Genomic DNA, 18,311 nt, shown 5'->3' with positions numbered 1-18,311 from the left:
CCGGCCCAGGTACGCAGAGTGCTGGGCAGCTGACGAACCCACGGAAAACTACTGGAAAATAAATCTAGACTTTCCAAAAGCTAAAACTTTAAAAACCAAAATTTTAAAGCTTTGTCCAAAAAAAAACAAACAAAAAAAACAGGCCATTATGATTAATAAATGAACAGTACATTTTATTATTTTATGCCATCTTTGGAGCCACCTTCAAAATAAAAGCCTCCACCATCTCTGAGGATGATGATGATGAACATCTGCGGGCACTGAGGTGTGTGGATCTAAACTACAACAAAACTTCTACAGAACGTGCATCAACACTGAGCAGAAAGTTCTGGAGCAGAACCCAACGGTTCCGTTTGGTTCTGATGGACTCACCTGGCGTCCGTAGGCGACCTCCACGCTGTTCAGGGCGCTGCGGCCCTGAGCCGCCGCCTCGCTCACAAAGCTGGGCTGCAACAGACAAGCAGGAGTCACACACAACATCCTGGAGAACCGACCCGGAGGACCGACCCGGAGAACCGACCCTTCCAGCCCTCTGGAGCTCCGGTTCGCTCCACTGAACTGCCTGCATGTCATTTCTGATCATTTCTCACTTCCTGCCGTTTCCTGATCCATCAGATTATGTTACAGAAATGCTCCATCGATTAACTGAATGTTTATCGATTAACCTCCATGTTGGAACCAACATGGAGGACAAAACACGAGCTGCAAGGAGGAAGAGCGCCGGCTAACAGTGTGGAGCAAAGATAACATCGTCAAACCGTGATGATCAATTCTAGAAGTAATCGTCGACTTCTGGAGGGAGTCGTAGGAAACATGCGATAATTTGGGGGAAGTTATGATGACGATGTGATTTCTGATCGGTAACAGAGTTCAGGTAAACAGTCGTCCATCCAGATACTGATGGACTCCGATGATGATGATGATGATGAACATGCGGCGCTCAGTAAACTGCAGCGTCTGCATGCCGTACCTCCACATCCTGGCTGAAGTCCAGCGCGTCTTCTCCGGCCCCCAGCAGCGTGTGCAGCACCCTCTGCTTCACCTGCTCCCACTGGACCAGCATGGACTCCCGATGGTACTCCTCAGCCAGCAGGAAGGTCTGGGGACAGACGGAGGGACAGACGTCACATTATTATGGACACCTGGACAGGTTAACCTTCACTACAGCTACAGGTTTCACCAGGAGGCCCGCAGCACTACTACTGAATGTGGAAACGCTTCACATCGTTCAGGCTTCAGCTTCTCCACCAGGACCGGCTGCTCTACTTTAACCATCCACAGAGACACCGAGACGCAGAGACCATGGGGACAGGAGATAATCGAGTCTCCTGCTGAGGGAGACCGAAATCTGGAGCACATCGCCACCTCTCCTCAAATACAGACTAATCACCTGCTACTTCCTGTCAGCGCCTTCAGCAGCGTGTCCTAACTGCCACTGAATCAGCAGGACTCTCAGGCCACAATAACAAGTGGAAAAAGGAAAAACTAAATGCTCCGATTAATTTTCCGTCCCTCAAAGCCTCTCCAAAACGTAGAGAGGGTTTTGCCTCATTAACCACTTTGCATATTTTGAAAAGTCTCTACTGCAGACTATAGAACTATTTTTGTTAATTCTGAGCAATAAAAACAACATTTAAGTGACTTTTACTGAAAAGTATGTGGCCAAGTTTAATAAATTCATTAAAAGCAATAAAAATAAGCTGGATATTAAATATTTTGTGCTGTAGATTTTAATTTTCCAGTATAATTCTGTTCTCATTAAAAGTAAAAGTTTCCACAACTGGCCGCACTTTAGAAACCTTTGACCTTCAGTTCACCTTCATTAAGCAGCTAGAACGAGTTCAAAGGTCAGCAACAAGAGAAACCAGCAACTTCTCCTCTACTCCCTCCTCTGGCCCGGTTCTGTTTGAGCCTCCTCTGGCCCGGTTCTGTTTGAGCCTCCTCTGGCCCGGTTCTGTTTGAGCCTCCTCTGGCCCGGTTCTGTCGGTGTACTGACCCTGCGGCGGGACTCCTCGATGGCGGCCAGCAGAGCGTTGTCCCTCTCGTTCTTCAGGAAGCCCTGAGGAGAAGCAGAACGGATAAATCTAGAACAGAAACGGAAGGAAATGGAGAAAACTTCTAGAATAGAGCTGGAACAGTAAGACAGAGATAAATCAAATAGACTGGACGAACCGCAGATTATAGATCTAAAGCCAATAAAATAGAATGAATAATAGAAGCAAAGCAAATAGAGTGGCATCTTTTCTAGATGAAGGTAGCAGCCGACCAGATCAGTACAGTCCAAACCCGTCAGAACCCGACCGGTACCCACTACAGACCCAGTGATACTTTCCAACCCAACCCAAAACTGAGGTTGATTTATGCCCTGTGATAATAATAATAATAATATTAATAGTAAGAAATAAACATCATGTTTCATTGAACCAGAGTTACAAAATCGGGCCGGGCCTCAGAACCAGAACCGGCTGGACTCTAACAGGAAGTCATGAAGCTGAGCTCAGTCTGCAAATCATCATCAGAAACAAAGAAACTACAGAAAAACTAGCGATCTGATCCAGACCAACACCCCCCCACCAGAACCAGAACTGGAGCCCCCTCCTCCCAGCAGAGAGGAAACTCTTCATCAGTGTGAGGAAGACTCACGCATGCCGAGGCGTCCAGGCGGTCCGGAGAGGCGGCGGGGCGGCAGCAGGAGGCTTTATGGTGAACAGACTGAACCACGTCAGCGTTCAGAGGGGGTGACAGAGTGAATAGTTCAGGAGGAACCATTCACTCTGTCACATATTAACCCTCCATCAGCTGTTACTCTCTCACTTCCTTCACTTCGTTCGCCCGCCTCCTTCCTGCCATTACACCCCAAAGCAATTACAGTAACGGTTTTCACCCTCAGCTGTTCCGACGTCCTGTCTGGAAATGGGGCTAATCATGCTCTTAAGGGTCATGTTTACTTAATGAGGGGGTTTGAGGTGGTGGGGGGGGGGGTAATGGGGGAGGGGGGGCAGACACAGCAGACTGCAGAGAGGAAGGGTCAAAGGTCAACCTTTACTGGCCAAATCCACCATCCATCTGATTATTAAAATGGAAAATGCTTGAAAACATGTCTCTCTGTTTCATGCTGGCAGTCCGGTTGACATTTAAAGGGGGTGTTACTGCGCCCCCTACAGAGAGCGAGAGTAGGCCTGGGGTTCTGAAATTAGTAGGTTGGACCCACCCGGCGATCTGGACCCGGTCTGCTGCTCTGGGACTCTACCTGAATGTCGGTGTCTTTGACCGGCTCCAGCGGCTCAAAGGTGGTGGCAGCACTCAGACTCTCCAGTCTCTGGGAGATGTGGAAAATGTCCAGGCCTCTGGACCCAAGCAGGATGGAGCTGAAGAGGAACACACACACCGTGAGACGCAGAGGCTGCTGACGGCCACTAGAGGGCAGACCAGCCCACCACAGCATTCCAGTACCACCAACAGCCAAATGGGTCTGTCCAGGTCTGACCAGGAGCGATGAATTACATACGCTTTAACGTCAGCTGCATCCTGGGAGGTCCGGGTCAGGGTTCTGGTCCGGAGCCGCTCTCCAGCCTGCTGGATCTCCTGGAGGTTCCTCTCAACGTGCGGCAGCTCAGACACAGCTTCGGTTTCTGCAGCCAGCTGCTCGGCCTGCTGCAGCAGCTCACCAAAGCCTTCTGCATCCATGGCTTCACAGAGGAGGAAGACCTTCAGAACCACAAACACAGGTTGGATTTACGGAGGATAAACGCTGACGTGGTTCAGGCCGGGAAATGAAACGCTTCCAACATCCTGACGGAAGCAGAAATCTGGATTCTCTCCTTAGGCAGCCCACATGTCTCACGATGAACGTTTCATCTCTAAATATGAAACCACACCGCTTTATTTCATTTCAGCTCAGAATAAATTATTTCTCTTTACTAAATGTCAAAATAATATACAGAGAGATAAAGGATTTAGGATATATCAATTTCACTATAATATTTGCTTAGAAAAATAAAATAAGCTGTGTATTTTCTGTTTTTATTGATAAAACATATAATGTCCTTCTAACCATTTATCAAGGAGCTTTAGCATTTAATATCTTATAGAAAAATGCTGCCTTCCCAACTGAAAAAACTAAACATTATTAATGGATTTTTGTTTTTCTGCTTTGTTCTTAATCTGTCTCTCTTAATTTTATTCAGATTTATATACTTCACAATTCAACAATATATTTTCCACGTTTTTTTTCTTCCACATGTCTCACATTGTTTTTCCTCCTAAACATTTGTCATGTCTGACCAACACGCAGCCTCATTATTGTTTCTCTTTCGCTCACTAACAGACTTAATACCAATTTTTGTATAAAATCTTTCTTCATTTCATCTTTTTGCCATATTTTCAATAACATTAAGTGTTTATTATGCAGATTGTTAAATGAATGAACTCTGAGATGTAAACATGAAAGCTGCGCATCTGCTTGTGCGCACATGGTTCTGATAGCTGTTGACGTTAAAAAACGAAGAAGTCAGTTAAAAACAAACCTGATAAAACAAAACATAGAAATATAAAATTGAGACTTTATTTGCTGACTTTATTCATTAGATAATCACGTGTTTGAAGCATTCAGAGCTAGCCGTGTTAGCATGCTAACAGTCAGCTAGCAGCAAAACAGTTTTGCTAACTGTTTTGCTGGTTACTGCTGAAGATGAAGCAGCTTTTTACCTGGAGAGATGAGCTCAGGCAGCAAAGTTCTCCTCCGGGCTTCACCGGCAGCCGAAGATCCTCAGTAACAAAATAGTTTCCTTCAGAAGAAACTGGAATCCAACTTCCGCCCGGTATTTCTGAAGCTTGATTGTGATTGGTCGAGAGCGAATCCCTTCCGGAAGAACTTTTTCTTCTTCATGGTTTTACTGGCGGTTGGCTACAAACAAACTTTTAGTAGCATTACCGCCACTTACTGGTATATGGAGTGTGGTTTGTGATGGTCTATCTATTTATATATATATATATAAAAAAAATAAACCAGAGAAAATAATAATAATAAAATAAATAAATGGAGAATGACCGAGCTAAGATCCTGTGGGACTTCCAGATCCAGACAGACAAGATGGTAATGGAGAACCAACCGGACATGAAAGAGACCACCCACGGAGGGTGAGAGGGGAATTTTTTATATATATATATATATATATATATATATATATATATATATATATATGCAAAAGACACTTGTAAATATACATACTTATACATAACTTTGCATTCTGCCATTTCTCTGCTTTAATATGCCTGATTCAGCTGATTGCAGTTTAGCAAACACTTGTCAATTGAAATCACCTGTGCTAAAGCAAGGAAACACCTAAAACATGCAGGGCAGTGCGCCTGGAGGACACTGGTCTATATCATACACAAACACACCTACTATAATTACATTTAGTTTTCCTTAAAAATCGAATAACTATTTGTATAAATTTACACCCCAAATTCTTCCTCAAAATATCTGATAAATTAATATTTTCCTTAATACTTTGAAACTTTCTCCTCATATACCTTCTCTCTTTTTCATATTTGTGACATTCTAATATAACATACTCTATTGTTTCATATTTTGCATAGTTATCTCATTTGCCAGTTTTATGCTTTAGAATTTTAAAAAGTGTAGTGAAGTCAATACTTTCAGAACATCTCCTGTATTTCCCTTCAGATCAAAAATCTCTTTTAAAACAGTCTCTTGACAACAATAGTTAAAACAATTAGTTACAAAAATGGTTTCAGATTCACAAACAAAACTGTACAATTTCACATGATCATGTGATAAAGGTCAATGCTTCAGAACAAAAAACAAACAATGTAAAAGGAGTAGAAATTAATACAAGAGCACTTTCAATTTTTAAAGTAAATCATCAATAAACTGGAATCATTTTTGGCATTTTGTATTGCAACAATTTAGTGGCTCCTTAAATACAACTATTTCATTTATAACATGTTGAAAATGGGTGTTTTTTTGTACATATGAATGAAAAAACGTCAGAAAGATAATTATAATTTCTTTATTGCTGTTGATTCGACCACTTTGTTAGAAGACCAACTTTTATCACATCTAAACTTAAAAGTAGAACAGATTTTTAATCCAAAATCCAGTTTTGAAAGCTTTTCCAAAAAACATTTATAACATCACGATAAAAAAGGTGTCTGAGTTTACAGAGTCACAAAACACACAGGGAGTCACTGAAAGGTCAAACTTAAAACACAACTTTAAAACAATTTTTTTAATTCATTTTTTTGTGAGAAAATGATAATTGGTTCTGATTTTCTTCAAATATAATTTATAAACATGATTTACAAATTATGACATCAGAGTGTTTCCTGTGAATTTATGTCTACATTTTGTGTCCATAAAGTCATAATATTGAAAATCAAAGATGGTTCATTTAGGTAAACTGCTGAAAATGTTACAGAGGAAATGCATTTAACTCTTGTTCATATTAATGTGTATTTTTAATAAAAAGTCACCATTTTTTCCATCAGCCTACAGACTGTTCATTCTCCAACCATTTCTTTATTAAAGAGCGTTTTTGTTTTGCACTGTGTGCTGCACAGAAGGGTCAGATATGAAGTTGAACATTTTCTACTTTCTTTTCAACACTTTTATCAACTTTGGTCTTTTCTGTTGGTCCTTCTGTTTTTCTCCAGCAGAGACGGGAAGCCGATCAGAACAATCCTGGAGGAAAACCTGCAGGCAGCTGAGGCTGGGGTCAAAGTTCAGCTTCCAGTAGGAGAACCAGCCTGAACACACAGCCAGAGATATAATAGAATGCTCTGGATCACAGCATGGGTTGGAACAGCCTAGTCAAAGTCCAGCCCAAAATCTAAGATCTTCATCCAGTTTGCCTGAGCTGCAGCTGTTTCTGACCCGATGAGGCTCTGCAGAGTGCTCTTCATCTTTCAGCCCAATAGACGGGTCTGGTTCTGGAACACTGCACACCTGGTTAGTGTCGTGACGGCTTCAGGCTCATCAGACCTTCCAGTGTTCTCTTCTTTATTTCTAAGGTCAAAGGTCAGATGGCTATTCCTGCATCATTCTCCTCTGGTCCAGTTTTCACTCACATTTTTCTCCTGATGGTCTCCAGTTGGTCCAAACCTGAGGAAAGCAGGCAGAACTTCCTGTTGAGCGTTACGACCTTTGACCTCACTTCATCTCGTTTCTCTACAGTCTGACTTTTGAGATTTTTCTTCTTGTGAAACATTTCCTAAAATGGCTTTGATGCTAAATAAACAGCATCAGTTCTGAAAACAGAATGGATTCTACCCTCTGCCTACTCAAGGGCCACTTTATTAGGCACAGCTTTGTTTATAGAGGTTCTGCTGGACTCACATCCCCGACCAGAACCGCCATCTGCTTCAGGAAAAACAGCAAGTTTTTAAAATTAACTTTATTGTAGAAAACAAAAACTAGCGAAGCAACAGTCGGAAATCCAAAACAATCCCATTTCCCCCCTTTCATTAAACGCATCGTAGCAGGTTTCAGAGTGTGAGGCTGTTCTGCCAGCCCCAAGAGTCCATCATCATCATCATCATCATCACATCCAGGCTTGGTTGACCCACAGTGAAACCTCCCTGTTCTCCCCCTTAATCCTACTTGAACTGGTTGTCGATGAGCGTGCCCTTCATCTTGGCCTTCTTGGCCTCCAGCTCGGCCAGCTCCTGCAGCCTCCTCTTGCTCATGCCCTTCCTCTCCAGCTGCTTCTCGATCACCTTGGCGTTCTGGGCGTAGGAGTCGGCCACCTCCCGGGCCTCGATCTCCTCCTCCTCCTCGTCGATGGTGGACACGGTGACGGAACTGAACTTGCCCATGTCTTTGGTCCGCTTGGTCATCATCACCCGGACTTTCTTGGGGGCCTCCGGCGGCTTCTGGCTGTACACGCTGGTGTTGCCGAAGCCCTGGCCGAACTTCACCACGGCTCCGTCCACGATGAAGGTGGCCGGGCTGTTCTTGTCCTGATGCTGGTAGAACAGCAGCAGCCCGCACTTCCCGCACTTCTTGCGGTGCTGCCGCTCGATGCCCTCCGCCCTCTTGATGAAGGCCTGCTCCTCTTCCTCCACGTTGCAGAACTTGTGTGCGTGTTTGGCGGCGTCGATGACCCTGGCCCGGTCCCGGGGCCGCATGGGCAGCTTCTCCAGCTGGCAGTCCAGAACCAGAACCATCTGGCCACAGAGGCAGTAGTAGACGTGGAGCGGCTTCTCGCCGTCGTCGTACTCCTCCCGGTCCCGGGTGTCGGAGCACACCACGCTCCTGGAGACCACCTTAGGCATCTTCTCAGGCCGCCAGGACCCTAGAAAAGCAGCGGTGTTATGGAGGAAAGGACTCTCTGCTTCCGGTGGTCGTCACTTCCGCCGCTCCTGACGGAAACCAGCTTCCTGACTTTAGTTCCGCATAGTTCCCCTCCTTTTATTTAGAAAATAGTTTACAAATAAAACAAGGCAGCAATATTAATACAAAGTAACATTTGTGTTTTACAGTTTGAAATGCATACAACAAGTTTATATCCAAACACAGTTGTTAATCAAAGTATAAGTGAAGTTGTTGAGCAGATTTACTTTTATCCAAATACTGAGATTTACAAAAACATTTTAGGATTTTTTTCCTCGTTATATACATTTTGATTAACTTTTTTTTAAATGCATTTATTTAAAAAAAAAAAACTTTCCCAGTAAAATGATATTATTAATTACAAATTTGGATCATTGAAATTAAACACCGAATGTATTTATTGTCAGACTCATTTGGCAGTTGATTCCCTGAGCCTGGAGCAAACCCCACATATTGTTCCAAGTCTTCAGTGACACTGGAAGAAAAGATCATCTAATTCCTCTTCATGACAGAATGAGCATCCAGCAGGTTCATATCTAAATTTAGTCTTTATAAAATGATTAGTGGGCTAGATGTGACACAGAATACTTTGGAAGAAAAGTTCTGATTTTAGAAATTATATCTGATCCAAAACCTTTGAGAATATATTTTATGCAATTTAACCAGACCTGGTAAATTCTGTAAAACTGAGAGAAGTTGTAATTATTTTTTATCTTTAATGTCTGAGTTCATGTGATGGAACCAATCAGATTCAATCATTTCAACCAATAAGCCATTCCAACCAGCTTCTTCATTCCAGTCCTGCATCAAAGCATCAGAACCTGACAGAGGGAAGCAATGCAGGCAGAAGCAAATTAAGCTGCTGCTTTGGACTTCCAGGGCAGCAGGGGGCAGTAGTGCTCCACTGGAGCAGCTTAACTTTTGTGTGGTTATGGCCAAATAGTAGTAATCCCATATTGCTAAACTGTATTGTTTATTTCAGTGATATTTCTGCTTTTGGTTCCCTGAATTTGTACTTTTCTTTTTTTCACATTGAACTGCCAGTTGACAGCCATAGTGAGTCCTCTTGTTCATACACCAGCTGAACTTGATGCGATACTTGAAGATCCAAAATTCATGACACTCTGCATTTGTTTAATGGACTTCACCCCCGTCTACCACAAGACCTACTGGAAGTATTGGTTTCACTGGTTTTATGTTGAACTTCTTTGAAATGGCAGCATTCCCACATTACCATTTTTGGTCAGTTATAATTTCTTAGACATTTACGTTAACCGACATGTGTTGAGTCCTCTCCCCACAGTTCCCAGTTAGACTCTTTCAGAATAGTTACCCAGGTTTCCAGTTGCTTTTCAGCCAGCTGACCGGCAGTGTTTCCTCCCCCCTCTGTCACGTGAATCAGGTCATGAACATGTTGGAGCAGCGAGCAGATCATTAGGACTGTTAGATCAAGAATAGATTATGGGAGTGTGGTGTATGGATCAGCAGCTAAAACTAGGTTAAAAAAGTTAGATGTTATTCAAGCCAGAGCAATGAGAATTTGTTTAGGGGCAGTTAAATCAACACCAATATGTGCCATGCAAGTAGAGTCAGGAGAAATGCCATTATGCATTAGAAGACAGCAGCTAATGGTCAATTATTGGATAAGTTTAAAAGGACATAATGCAGATCACCCGGTTAAGAAAGTATTAGGAGAGTGTTGGGAACGAGGAAAGAAACAAATTGATAGCTTTGGGTGGGTTGGGGATGATAGAGCGAAAATTTTTAATGTATATTATAAGGAATTTAGTCCAACTGTATTGTGGCCTTTGAGACCGACATGGACTTGGAAATATATTAATGTAGACAGAACACTAACAAATATTAGGAAAAGGAACACATTAGATACTTGCCAAGAATTTTATAATCAAATGCAGAATAAATATAATGAATATTTGCAAATTTATACTGATGGGTCGAAAGACCCTAAAAGTGAAGCAACCAGTATAGCCATAGTGATTCCTGAATTAAAGATTAGTATTTCAAAAAGAACATCTGATTATTTGAGTGTATTCGCGGTAGAACTAGGTGCTATTTTAGTAGCTTTAGAGTGGGTGGAGGAAACTAATAGAATAAAATAATAGTTTGTAGTGACTATCTGCGTTGATGAGTATTGGAAAGGGACGTACAAAAAATCATCAAAATATTTTATATGAGATTATGGCGGTTCATCATAGGATATGTGAACAAAATAAAAATGTTATATTATTCTGGACTCCTGCTCATGTAGGTATTATGGGGAATGAAAGGGCAGACAGGCTGGCTAAGGAGGCAATCAAAAAAGATGATATTGATATGCAAATAAAGTTATCTAAATCTGAAGGCAAAAGTATAATTTGGAAAGAAAGCAAGAAGATATGGGAAGCTAGGTGGTTAAGTGAAATAAATGGAAGACATTTATTTAGAATACAAAAAACAGTCGATGTAGAACGGATCAGAGGATTAAACAGGAGGGAAGAGATAATTATAAATAGAAGAACTGGGCATAGTTTCCTAAACGGAACTCTTTTTAAGATGGGGAAACACCTTACTGGTTTATGTAGATGGTGTGATGAAGTAGAAACAGTGGAACATGTTTTGATTAAATGTAGGAAATACGCAAGTCAAAGAAGATTAAAAACAGAACTAGGTGTTAGTAGGGAATTGAAATTTGAGAAGGTGATCGATCAGCTGAATAGTATTGAGGGGAAAAAGAAGTTTTTTCGTTTTTTAAAAAACACTGGGATTTTTAAGAGAATTTGAGGTGTAGGTGGTAGGAGTCAATAGAGGGCAGTAGTGCAACGTAAATGGATGCAAGCTGCCGTTAAAATCTAAAGAAGAAGAAGAAGAAGAAGAATCTTTAGGACTGGACCAGGCTAAGCAGGTCAGACGGGGCTCTGGGTTACTGGTTCTGGGCCCTGTACTGGTTCCGTTCCAGTTTCAGTTCCTGGACCTCAGACCAGGAGCTCAAGGCTGGAGCACCTTGCAATATTTTCAGCTCAGCATGAAGAAACCGACCAGAGAAAACGCCACGATATTAACATTTTTATTTCAAGATTAGTACAAAACATTTTCCACGACATGGAAACAAGGAAAGGCTTTTCTTCTCAGCAGCAGGTGGGGGAGGGGAGATCACTGACAGCAGCTCTTGTCGCAGGTCTTCCCTTTGCACACGCAGCCAGAGGCGCATTTACTGCAGCCTGATGGGCAACAAGAGCAGCAGCCTGCAAGCAAAGAGCAGCAAAGATCAGGACGCTGAGCAGCAGAACCAGCAGCTGGACACCAGTTCCACCAGTTCCACCAGTTCCAGCATCACTGAGGAAAACTGGAGCTTCCAGCTAAAAGCAGCTGGAGAGAAGAAGATGAAGATGTTCTTACTTTTTTTGCAGGATTTGCAGGAGCAGTTCGCGCAGGTGCAGGAACCTCCGCAGTTACATTTTCCAGCTGAAGGAGAGAAAACCAGATCAGCCTCCAAACTACAGAACCGGAACCAGAACCAGAACCAAGTACTCACTCTTGGCGCAGTCGCAGGGATCCATGTCTGAGCTGAGGTGGTGCGGGTCTGCAGAGGTCGATCAGCTGATGTGGCTCCGGGTTGGAGGCGCTTCATTTATAGCGCAGCGCAGCCAGGCGAGCCGGGCGCAAACACACGCACTGCGCACGCGCAGAGCGCTCTGCACACGGCGGGGGACATGATGGCGCCAGCGGCAGGGACAGAGACACATGATGAGAGGACAGCTTGGTTCCTGAATGTTACATAACAGCACCGAGTGTCCCGGTTCTGACCCGGACCAGCAGAACCGCGGACTTCTTCACATAAGGAGAGTGTTTATACTACAACTAAGATAAGATAAGATATTCCTTTATTAATCCCGCAGTGGGGAAATTTACATTGCACTACTCCTACTAATTATTATTATTATTATTATTATTATTATTATTATTATTATTATTATTTTACTGTGAAAACAACAACAAAAACATCTGGAGGCTTTTGGAACTGTTGACGTCCCAACATGCATCTCTATGAAGAGTTTCCTATTGCTTTATTGTGAACATTAATAAAACTCTTCAGATATTTCATTTGAATTGATTAATAATTTAATAAATCTTTTTTTTGTCTTTTCCTCCAATTTAAACTTTTTATTTGTAAAATTGAATGAAAACATGTTTATTTTAATAAAGATGTTTAAAATCTCCATCACCCCTCTCCCTGACCCCCAGCGGGGTCACCATGTACTGCTTCATATGTCCAGGGGTCAGCGGGCGAGAGGCGGGGTCACCTGGACAGGTCGCCTGTCCATCGGAGGTTTTTAAATCTCATATAAAGTTAATATATTATTCAAAACGAGCCTGATGTGCGAGTCATCGTGTGTTTGCGTCTTTGCACACGGCGCGGACCAGCACCATCTGTCTCGGCTGCAAACAGCCCATTGTTTAGTGCTGCTTTTACGGACCGGGTGTTGTGGGAAACAGAACCACCAGAAAGCGTCGAGCGCAAAGGAGACGTGGGAATCCACTCTACTGTTCAACACAATCATTCAAATCAGTGCACGTCTTATTATTCTGTCTAAATGTATTTTTTACAGTAAATATATAGTTTCTTGTTTGTAACCAAACAGTTTATACTTTAAAAAATGTATCTTTCTGCCTTCCAAATAGAAAAATATTTTAAATAAACAAATCTCTAGTTTTCTAGAAGGTGTGACTGAGCATATTTTTCATTGTTTCCATATATTTATCTTATATTTCTTTAGTTTCAGTCAACTTTCCATCCTTTCACAGGTTGTCAGAGTTCCCACGCCCCGTCATGCCCCTGAACGCACCACCGCCTGGTTTTGCACCCGCCACTGGGCCGCCGGATCCCTTACTGGTCCCAGTTTGGGTGATTCCAGGTCGTGTTTGTTTGCCAGAAAAAAGCTGAGTCATTAAACCGTGACTAAGCGCAAAAGCAGAGAAATGACAAACCTGAAAAAGCACGAAACCCAGGAAGTTCTGGAAAGTTCTGGACTGTTCATAAACTGGACCCATCCGGATACAGTTTCATGCCAGGATTTTGGTTTTATCTGAAACGGGAGGAAAATCAGATTCTTCCATTTCTGGTTTCAGTTCATAAACGTTTTTCAGTCTGTAGTGTGTGATCACATGAGGACGGTTCTGGTAAAGTGCAAAAGAACCGGCCCAGAAAAGAAACTGAGTTCAAAAAGCAGGTTTCATTTCTGGACTCCAGATGCGTCAGCAGACATACCGTCAATGTGACCTGAGCAGGCCCACATCGGGCAGACAGGCATGTGATGACACAGACTTCGAGGAGAGAGTGTTGACCAGAACCTGTAAACGGTTCTGGTCAACGGGGTTTCACTGCGATCGGGCCAACATTTCCTCGCAGGTCGGTCGTTTCGACTTGGGCTGCAGTTGTAAGAAAACGTTGCTGTTCAGCCAACAAGAGGAGACTGACGGGACACCCCACAAGTCTTTCTGTAAAATAAAATGCTACTCTTGAGCCTCAGTCACTCAGTTCTGGTTCTTGTGGACCTGCTGTGGTTCTGCTGGGTCGCCCTTAGGTTCTGGTCCGGGTCATGGTTCTGCTGAGGTTCTTTGAAGTCCAGAATTAAAACATTTTACCATTGAGGGGACTTTGAATATTCAGTTGGCCTAAAAGAAGAGACCCATCAGGAAACAGATTATTTAGCTGAGGAATCTCCTCACTGTGTGTCCCTGTGAAAAATGAACCATTTAAATAAAGAAATCCCTCCATGGTGACACCACGATAGAGAGCGTTCATTTTAACACCGGAGCTGTAAGGTCCGGTATGAAACGGGGGTGATAGAACAACACAGCACTTTTAAATTTCAATAATCAGAATACCGAAATTGTTTCCATTGTTTTAAAAGGTTTATGTCAGTCTGCCTTTTCCCCATCGATACGCTTCCCGACCGCCCTGCACCATAAGGGGTTAAAAAAAAAAGACGCGCAAAACTCTGAAACAGGAGAAGCGGGACATAAAACGGAGCGACGAACTAGATGTGAATTATGGCATAAAAACAGAGAATCTGACGCTGAACAGTGAAAAATCAACACATGATGTGAAACATGACGATTAGGAGGCGCAGCAGGTGATGAGTGAAGATTAATGATGGTCAATAAACGATAAAATAAATCTAACAACAGGAAAGAAACTAAAGTGGACATAGCAATAAACCAAGAGAGGATAATAATAATCAGAGGAAACTAAATGGGAATGAATGAAGAACAAAATCCAAGAATAAACTAAGAAACTAAAGTAAATACAGAGGAATAAACTGGTATGGCAAGACCTTTAGAGCAATAATTAATACAGAGACTGTATGGCAAGAATAAACAGACACTATTTCCAGATAAAAGGTAAAATAATATTGTTGAAGTGCCATGGGTTTGCTGAGACCACATCTAGTACTGAGAATAAATATATCTGACAGATCATAGCAGTAAAGAATTGATCACTTATTTATGTTTTTAATTAGATTTGATATATTTATTTCTTCAATATTATTTTTCATGTCAGTGTTAATGTCATGAGGCTGATGACTCCATGACACTTTCAATCTAACTCATCAGGATTTGATTAAGAACCAGATTAGTTTTTGTAATTTCTGTCCAGTAAAACTATTAATCTATAATCAATAGACAGGTCTATATGAAGATATAATCCATGTTTCTGTCTCATATTTCTATGGCATTAAAAGGAACTTTAGTTTTTCCACTAAAAGCTCTGGTTTGCACACTAAATGCCATGTGGGTGAAGTTTTATGGATGATGCTCTGATGTCCCATTCTCCTGAAGGCAGCACAGAGCTGCACCACCAGAAACACTGAAGAGAAGATCTATGATTAATGTAGTTACAGTTCTATCCATGTTTTAATGCTGCAGAGCTCAGTCGTTTTGTAAATAGATCAAAGTTTAAACTGGCATGTTGTTCATCTTTTATCATTTTGTGGAATATTTATCTAGAAAATGACAAAGAATAAGAATATTTTTCCACTCTGATTGGCTGCTGTTGGGCCTACAGATTTCAAGTTGAATGTTCATTGCATTTTTCATCGACACCTGTGAAAATGATTTCTATTCCCATGGCTTTTTGTTATTATTATTTTGATGATAATACAGAAACAAGCATAAAAATCAAAACATCTACAATAGTGATTATTATTTCATTATTAATATTATTGTCATTGCAAAGTAGCCTACAAATTCTTTGGTGAGGGACCTGAATTAAGGCTGGGGGGTCGCTGGCCCAAAAATGGTTGAGAAACACTGGACCAGAGTGTTTGCGTTTCTGCTGGACAGTGACCCCTGGTGGTTAGAACAAGGAAAGACATGAAGCAGCAGCTAACTATGCACAACATCTAGATTTATTAGTTGTTACAAAGCGGATGAACCCGGTCCAGTTCTGGACGGCTCCTCAGCTTCCAGAACTCGGTGTGTTTTCATGCAGGCTCTGCAGGGCCAGGTCGGTCCACTTCATCTCCTGCTCTTTCACCGACTCTGTGGATCCGCCGTTGTCCTGCTCGGCCTCCGGCAGCTCGCTCTGCGACACAAACCGCCGATCAGAGGGAGTAAAAATATCATATATTATTATTACTATCAGTAGTATTATAACTGTGGAGAAACAAAATATGCTGATAGATGAGAGTGTAGGCTTTCTGGATCAGAATCGGATCAGAATCGGGACGCCCCTAAAAGCTTTAGGGGCGTCTTGGATATCTAACTGATAGAAACTGGTTTTAATATTTTGCAGATTAACAAAATTTGCACAACCAGAGGCAAAATTTACAGCTGAAACCACAAGTTTACATACACCCAATAAAAACATGCCCACCTTTTCTCACCTGGTCTGACGTCAGACTTCTGGTTTCAGGTTAGAATCACATAAATTGTTTCTATTTACCAGAGGAGCAACAATTGGACTCGAGTAAAGAACTTCAGCATATTTACTCCATTAAAATTACAAAATAGGCATCCAAGAAATTACTCAAGTGAGTAGAAAAGTATTTGGTGAAAAGTATTACTCAGGTACTGATAAATTGATCAAATTATCAATCAGTTAATATTTAAAAATTACATAATCAGACATACAGAAATATAAAGGTAAGAGGAAATTTTAAGAACAAAATCACAATAATTCATAGAAATAACAACAAAATCAAGCAAAAATAATTGTTTTCCAAATCAGCTTGTTTGAATAAAAAAAACTTATGAAACTTTAACAAAAACTGCAGGAGTGATTCTGTGTTGGGTGAATTTTTGGTTAAAACATGTTTGTTTCGACTCTAGAGCACGAGCAGCAACACTTCATCATGAAAGGAGAAAGTACAATCTGCAGAACCGCACACTATTAGGAAAACCTGATATTATCATTATTATTAAATATTGTGATAACATTGATTCACCCAAACTTTCCCTCCACTAATCATTCTTTTCCATCATCTTTCATTTTTACAAATTTTCATTCTGTTGGATGAGAAGAATCCAGTAACTATCAACAAATTGGTGATCAATAAAGTACTTCTAAATCTGATCAGGATGACCAGATGACCCCTGACCTCTCTGACCTGAACAGACCTCTGCCCCCTGTGCCGGCAGCGCAAACTGCAGCCAGAGAGGATCCGTTCATTTCTTCTGATCGATTTCTCAATAAAGCATTATAATCATGTCAAGGCTGGAACTTTCAGTTTAATCGGCAGCTAACAAAATTATAAAATAAATAAACGAGGTCTTCTTACATCGTTTTGTTTTTTAATCACCAAGAGAATCAGTCTGTTTCCAACTTTAGTCACTCCAGTCTGACAAATGAAGTCAGTCACCAAACACAATTTTTCCAACACATTGTGTCTTTTTGTGGCAGCTTCCTTCCTTTTATATCAGCAATAAAAACAACGTGCTGGAAACCTGGGTTTGGTGACTTACTTTTAAATTGTCAGGTTTAAGTGGAAACGCTGGAAAAAGACCGATTAAAAACAAAACAAAACGGTGCAAGAACACCTCCACGCAAGACCTAGTTTATTTATTTTATAATTTTGTTCGCTGCCGATTAAACTGAAAGTTACAACCTTGACGTGATTATATGAGTTGTTTTACCTAGAAATCCATCAGATGAAATGAACGGATCCTCTCTGGCTGCAGTTCGCGCTCCCGACACAGGGGGGCAGAATTTCACATAAGACCTGTTCTCTGAAGAGGACCTGAAGTGTTATTCACCAGGTGGTCATAATGTTCTGCTAATCCATTAGTAATAATAACAGTGCGTCGCCCTGGGTTCGGTAGTTTTGGACCGGAACCAGCCGCCCGTACCAGAGGAATGGAAACGTCCTCGTAGGGCAGCCGGTCCTCCCTCCACGCGTCGTCGGTCAGGTCCAGAACTCTGCCGTCCCGCTGGATCTCACTGTCCATCCCGGGTACAGAACGGGGTCCAGAACCGGTTCCGATACAGTCCCGCTAAAAGCCCACAGAGCAGTGGGGCTTCACTGCTGTAGCCTGCAGCTTCTCCGTCTGGTGTAATGGCGGCTGTCAGCCTGCTGATTGGAACTCTACCGCCCCTTCTGGTCTGGAGGGTAAATTTTGTCATGTCTTCATGAGTGCAGTGGTTCTTAACCTTTTTTGAGGTACCGAACCCACCAGTTTCATATGTGACTAAGGAGCAGATTTAGAAGTACACCGAAAGCTACAGAATTTGGTAAAAATTCAAATCCATGCTGAGAGTGGAGCTCCTTCAATCAGTGCTCCTCCGCAGCTCTGATTGGCTCAGCAAAGTAACGTGATCCTCTGCAGCAAGTGATGGCAAAGCGGGGCGTCATCACGACTTTACGTAAGTGTGTCTTTATCTCCGCCGAACCCCTGGGGTTCATCGAACCCAGGTTAAGAACCACTGTTTCAGTGATAAGAGAAAAATCCTCACAAT

The 18,311-nt window shown here is 42.0% G+C and overlaps 4 protein-coding genes across 5 annotated transcripts in view; all 4 read right to left on the bottom strand.

Annotated features, from left to right (window-relative positions):
• Positions 1–4,857, bottom strand: part of nup93 (nucleoporin 93) — a 14,728-nt gene extending 9,871 nt beyond the window's left edge. For both annotated transcript variants that reach the window (XM_088006085.1, XM_088006086.1), the window contains exons 1-6: positions 4,708–4,857; positions 3,509–3,708; positions 3,251–3,368; positions 1,997–2,059; positions 971–1,099; positions 373–447 (exon numbers count right to left, since the gene is read on the bottom strand). In XM_088006085.1, coding sequence (XP_087862211.1) covers positions 373–447; positions 971–1,099; positions 1,997–2,059; positions 3,251–3,368; positions 3,509–3,687 — 564 coding nt within the window. In that variant the 5' untranslated portion in view covers positions 3,688–3,708; positions 4,708–4,857. The remainder of the gene's footprint in view (positions 1–372; positions 448–970; positions 1,100–1,996; positions 2,060–3,250; positions 3,369–3,508; positions 3,709–4,707) is intronic.
• A 2,546-nt stretch (positions 4,858–7,403) lies between these two features.
• On the bottom strand, positions 7,404–8,390 carry steep1 (STING1 ER exit protein 1). The gene has a single exon (XM_014973369.2). The coding sequence runs from the start codon at positions 8,296–8,298 to the stop codon at positions 7,621–7,623; it is 678 nt and encodes a 225-aa protein (XP_014828855.1). The 5' UTR covers positions 8,299–8,390; the 3' UTR covers positions 7,404–7,620.
• Positions 8,391–11,406: 3,016 nt separating this feature from the next.
• mt2 (metallothionein 2) lies at positions 11,407–12,024 on the bottom strand. The gene is made up of 3 exons (XM_088006084.1): positions 11,889–12,024; positions 11,753–11,818; positions 11,407–11,598 (listed from the first exon to the last, which is right to left on the bottom strand). The coding sequence occupies exons 1-3, from the start codon at positions 11,911–11,913 to the stop codon at positions 11,507–11,509; spliced, it is 183 nt and encodes a 60-aa protein (XP_087862210.1). The 5' UTR covers positions 11,914–12,024; the 3' UTR covers positions 11,407–11,506.
• A 3,719-nt stretch (positions 12,025–15,743) lies between these two features.
• Positions 15,744–17,932, bottom strand: anapc13 (anaphase promoting complex subunit 13). The gene is made up of 2 exons (XM_014973359.2): positions 17,705–17,932; positions 15,744–15,941 (listed from the first exon to the last, which is right to left on the bottom strand). The coding sequence occupies exons 1-2, from the start codon at positions 17,801–17,803 to the stop codon at positions 15,816–15,818; spliced, it is 225 nt and encodes a 74-aa protein (XP_014828845.1). The 5' UTR covers positions 17,804–17,932; the 3' UTR covers positions 15,744–15,815.
• Positions 17,933–18,311: the final 379 nt, after the last annotated feature.

Source organism: Poecilia mexicana, unplaced genomic scaffold (assembly GCF_051168715.1).
Source record: "Poecilia mexicana isolate PSO_F unplaced genomic scaffold, ASM5116871v1 scaffold_6, whole genome shotgun sequence".
NCBI classification, from domain to species: domain Eukaryota; kingdom Metazoa; phylum Chordata; class Actinopteri; order Cyprinodontiformes; family Poeciliidae; genus Poecilia; species Poecilia mexicana.
This window is presented reverse-complemented; position numbering and strand designations above follow the sequence as displayed.

What these genes read in the sequence shown, in the direction of transcription:
- anapc13 (XM_014973359.2), bottom strand. Translation starts at nt 17,803, where the DNA reads ATGGACAGTGAGATCCAGCGGGACGGCAGAGTTCTGGACCTGACCGAC. An exon ending in AGGACGTTTCCATTCCTCTG is followed by an intron (nt 15,942 to 17,704) that starts GTACGGGCGGCT and finishes TTTGTGTCGCAG; the next exon opens with AGCGAGCTGCCGGAGGCCGA.
- steep1 (XM_014973369.2), bottom strand. Translation starts at nt 8,298, where the DNA reads ATGCCTAAGGTGGTCTCCAGGAGCGTGGTGTGCTCCGACACCCGGGAC.
- mt2 (XM_088006084.1), bottom strand. Translation starts at nt 11,913, where the DNA reads ATGGATCCCTGCGACTGCGCCAAGA. An exon ending in TCCCTGCGACTGCGCCAAGA is followed by an intron (nt 11,819 to 11,888) that starts GTGAGTACTTGG and finishes TCTCTCCTTCAG; the next exon opens with CTGGAAAATGTAACTGCGGA. An exon ending in CTGCAAATCCTGCAAAAAAA is followed by an intron (nt 11,599 to 11,752) that starts GTAAGAACATCT and finishes CTTTGCTTGCAG; the next exon opens with GCTGCTGCTCTTGTTGCCCA.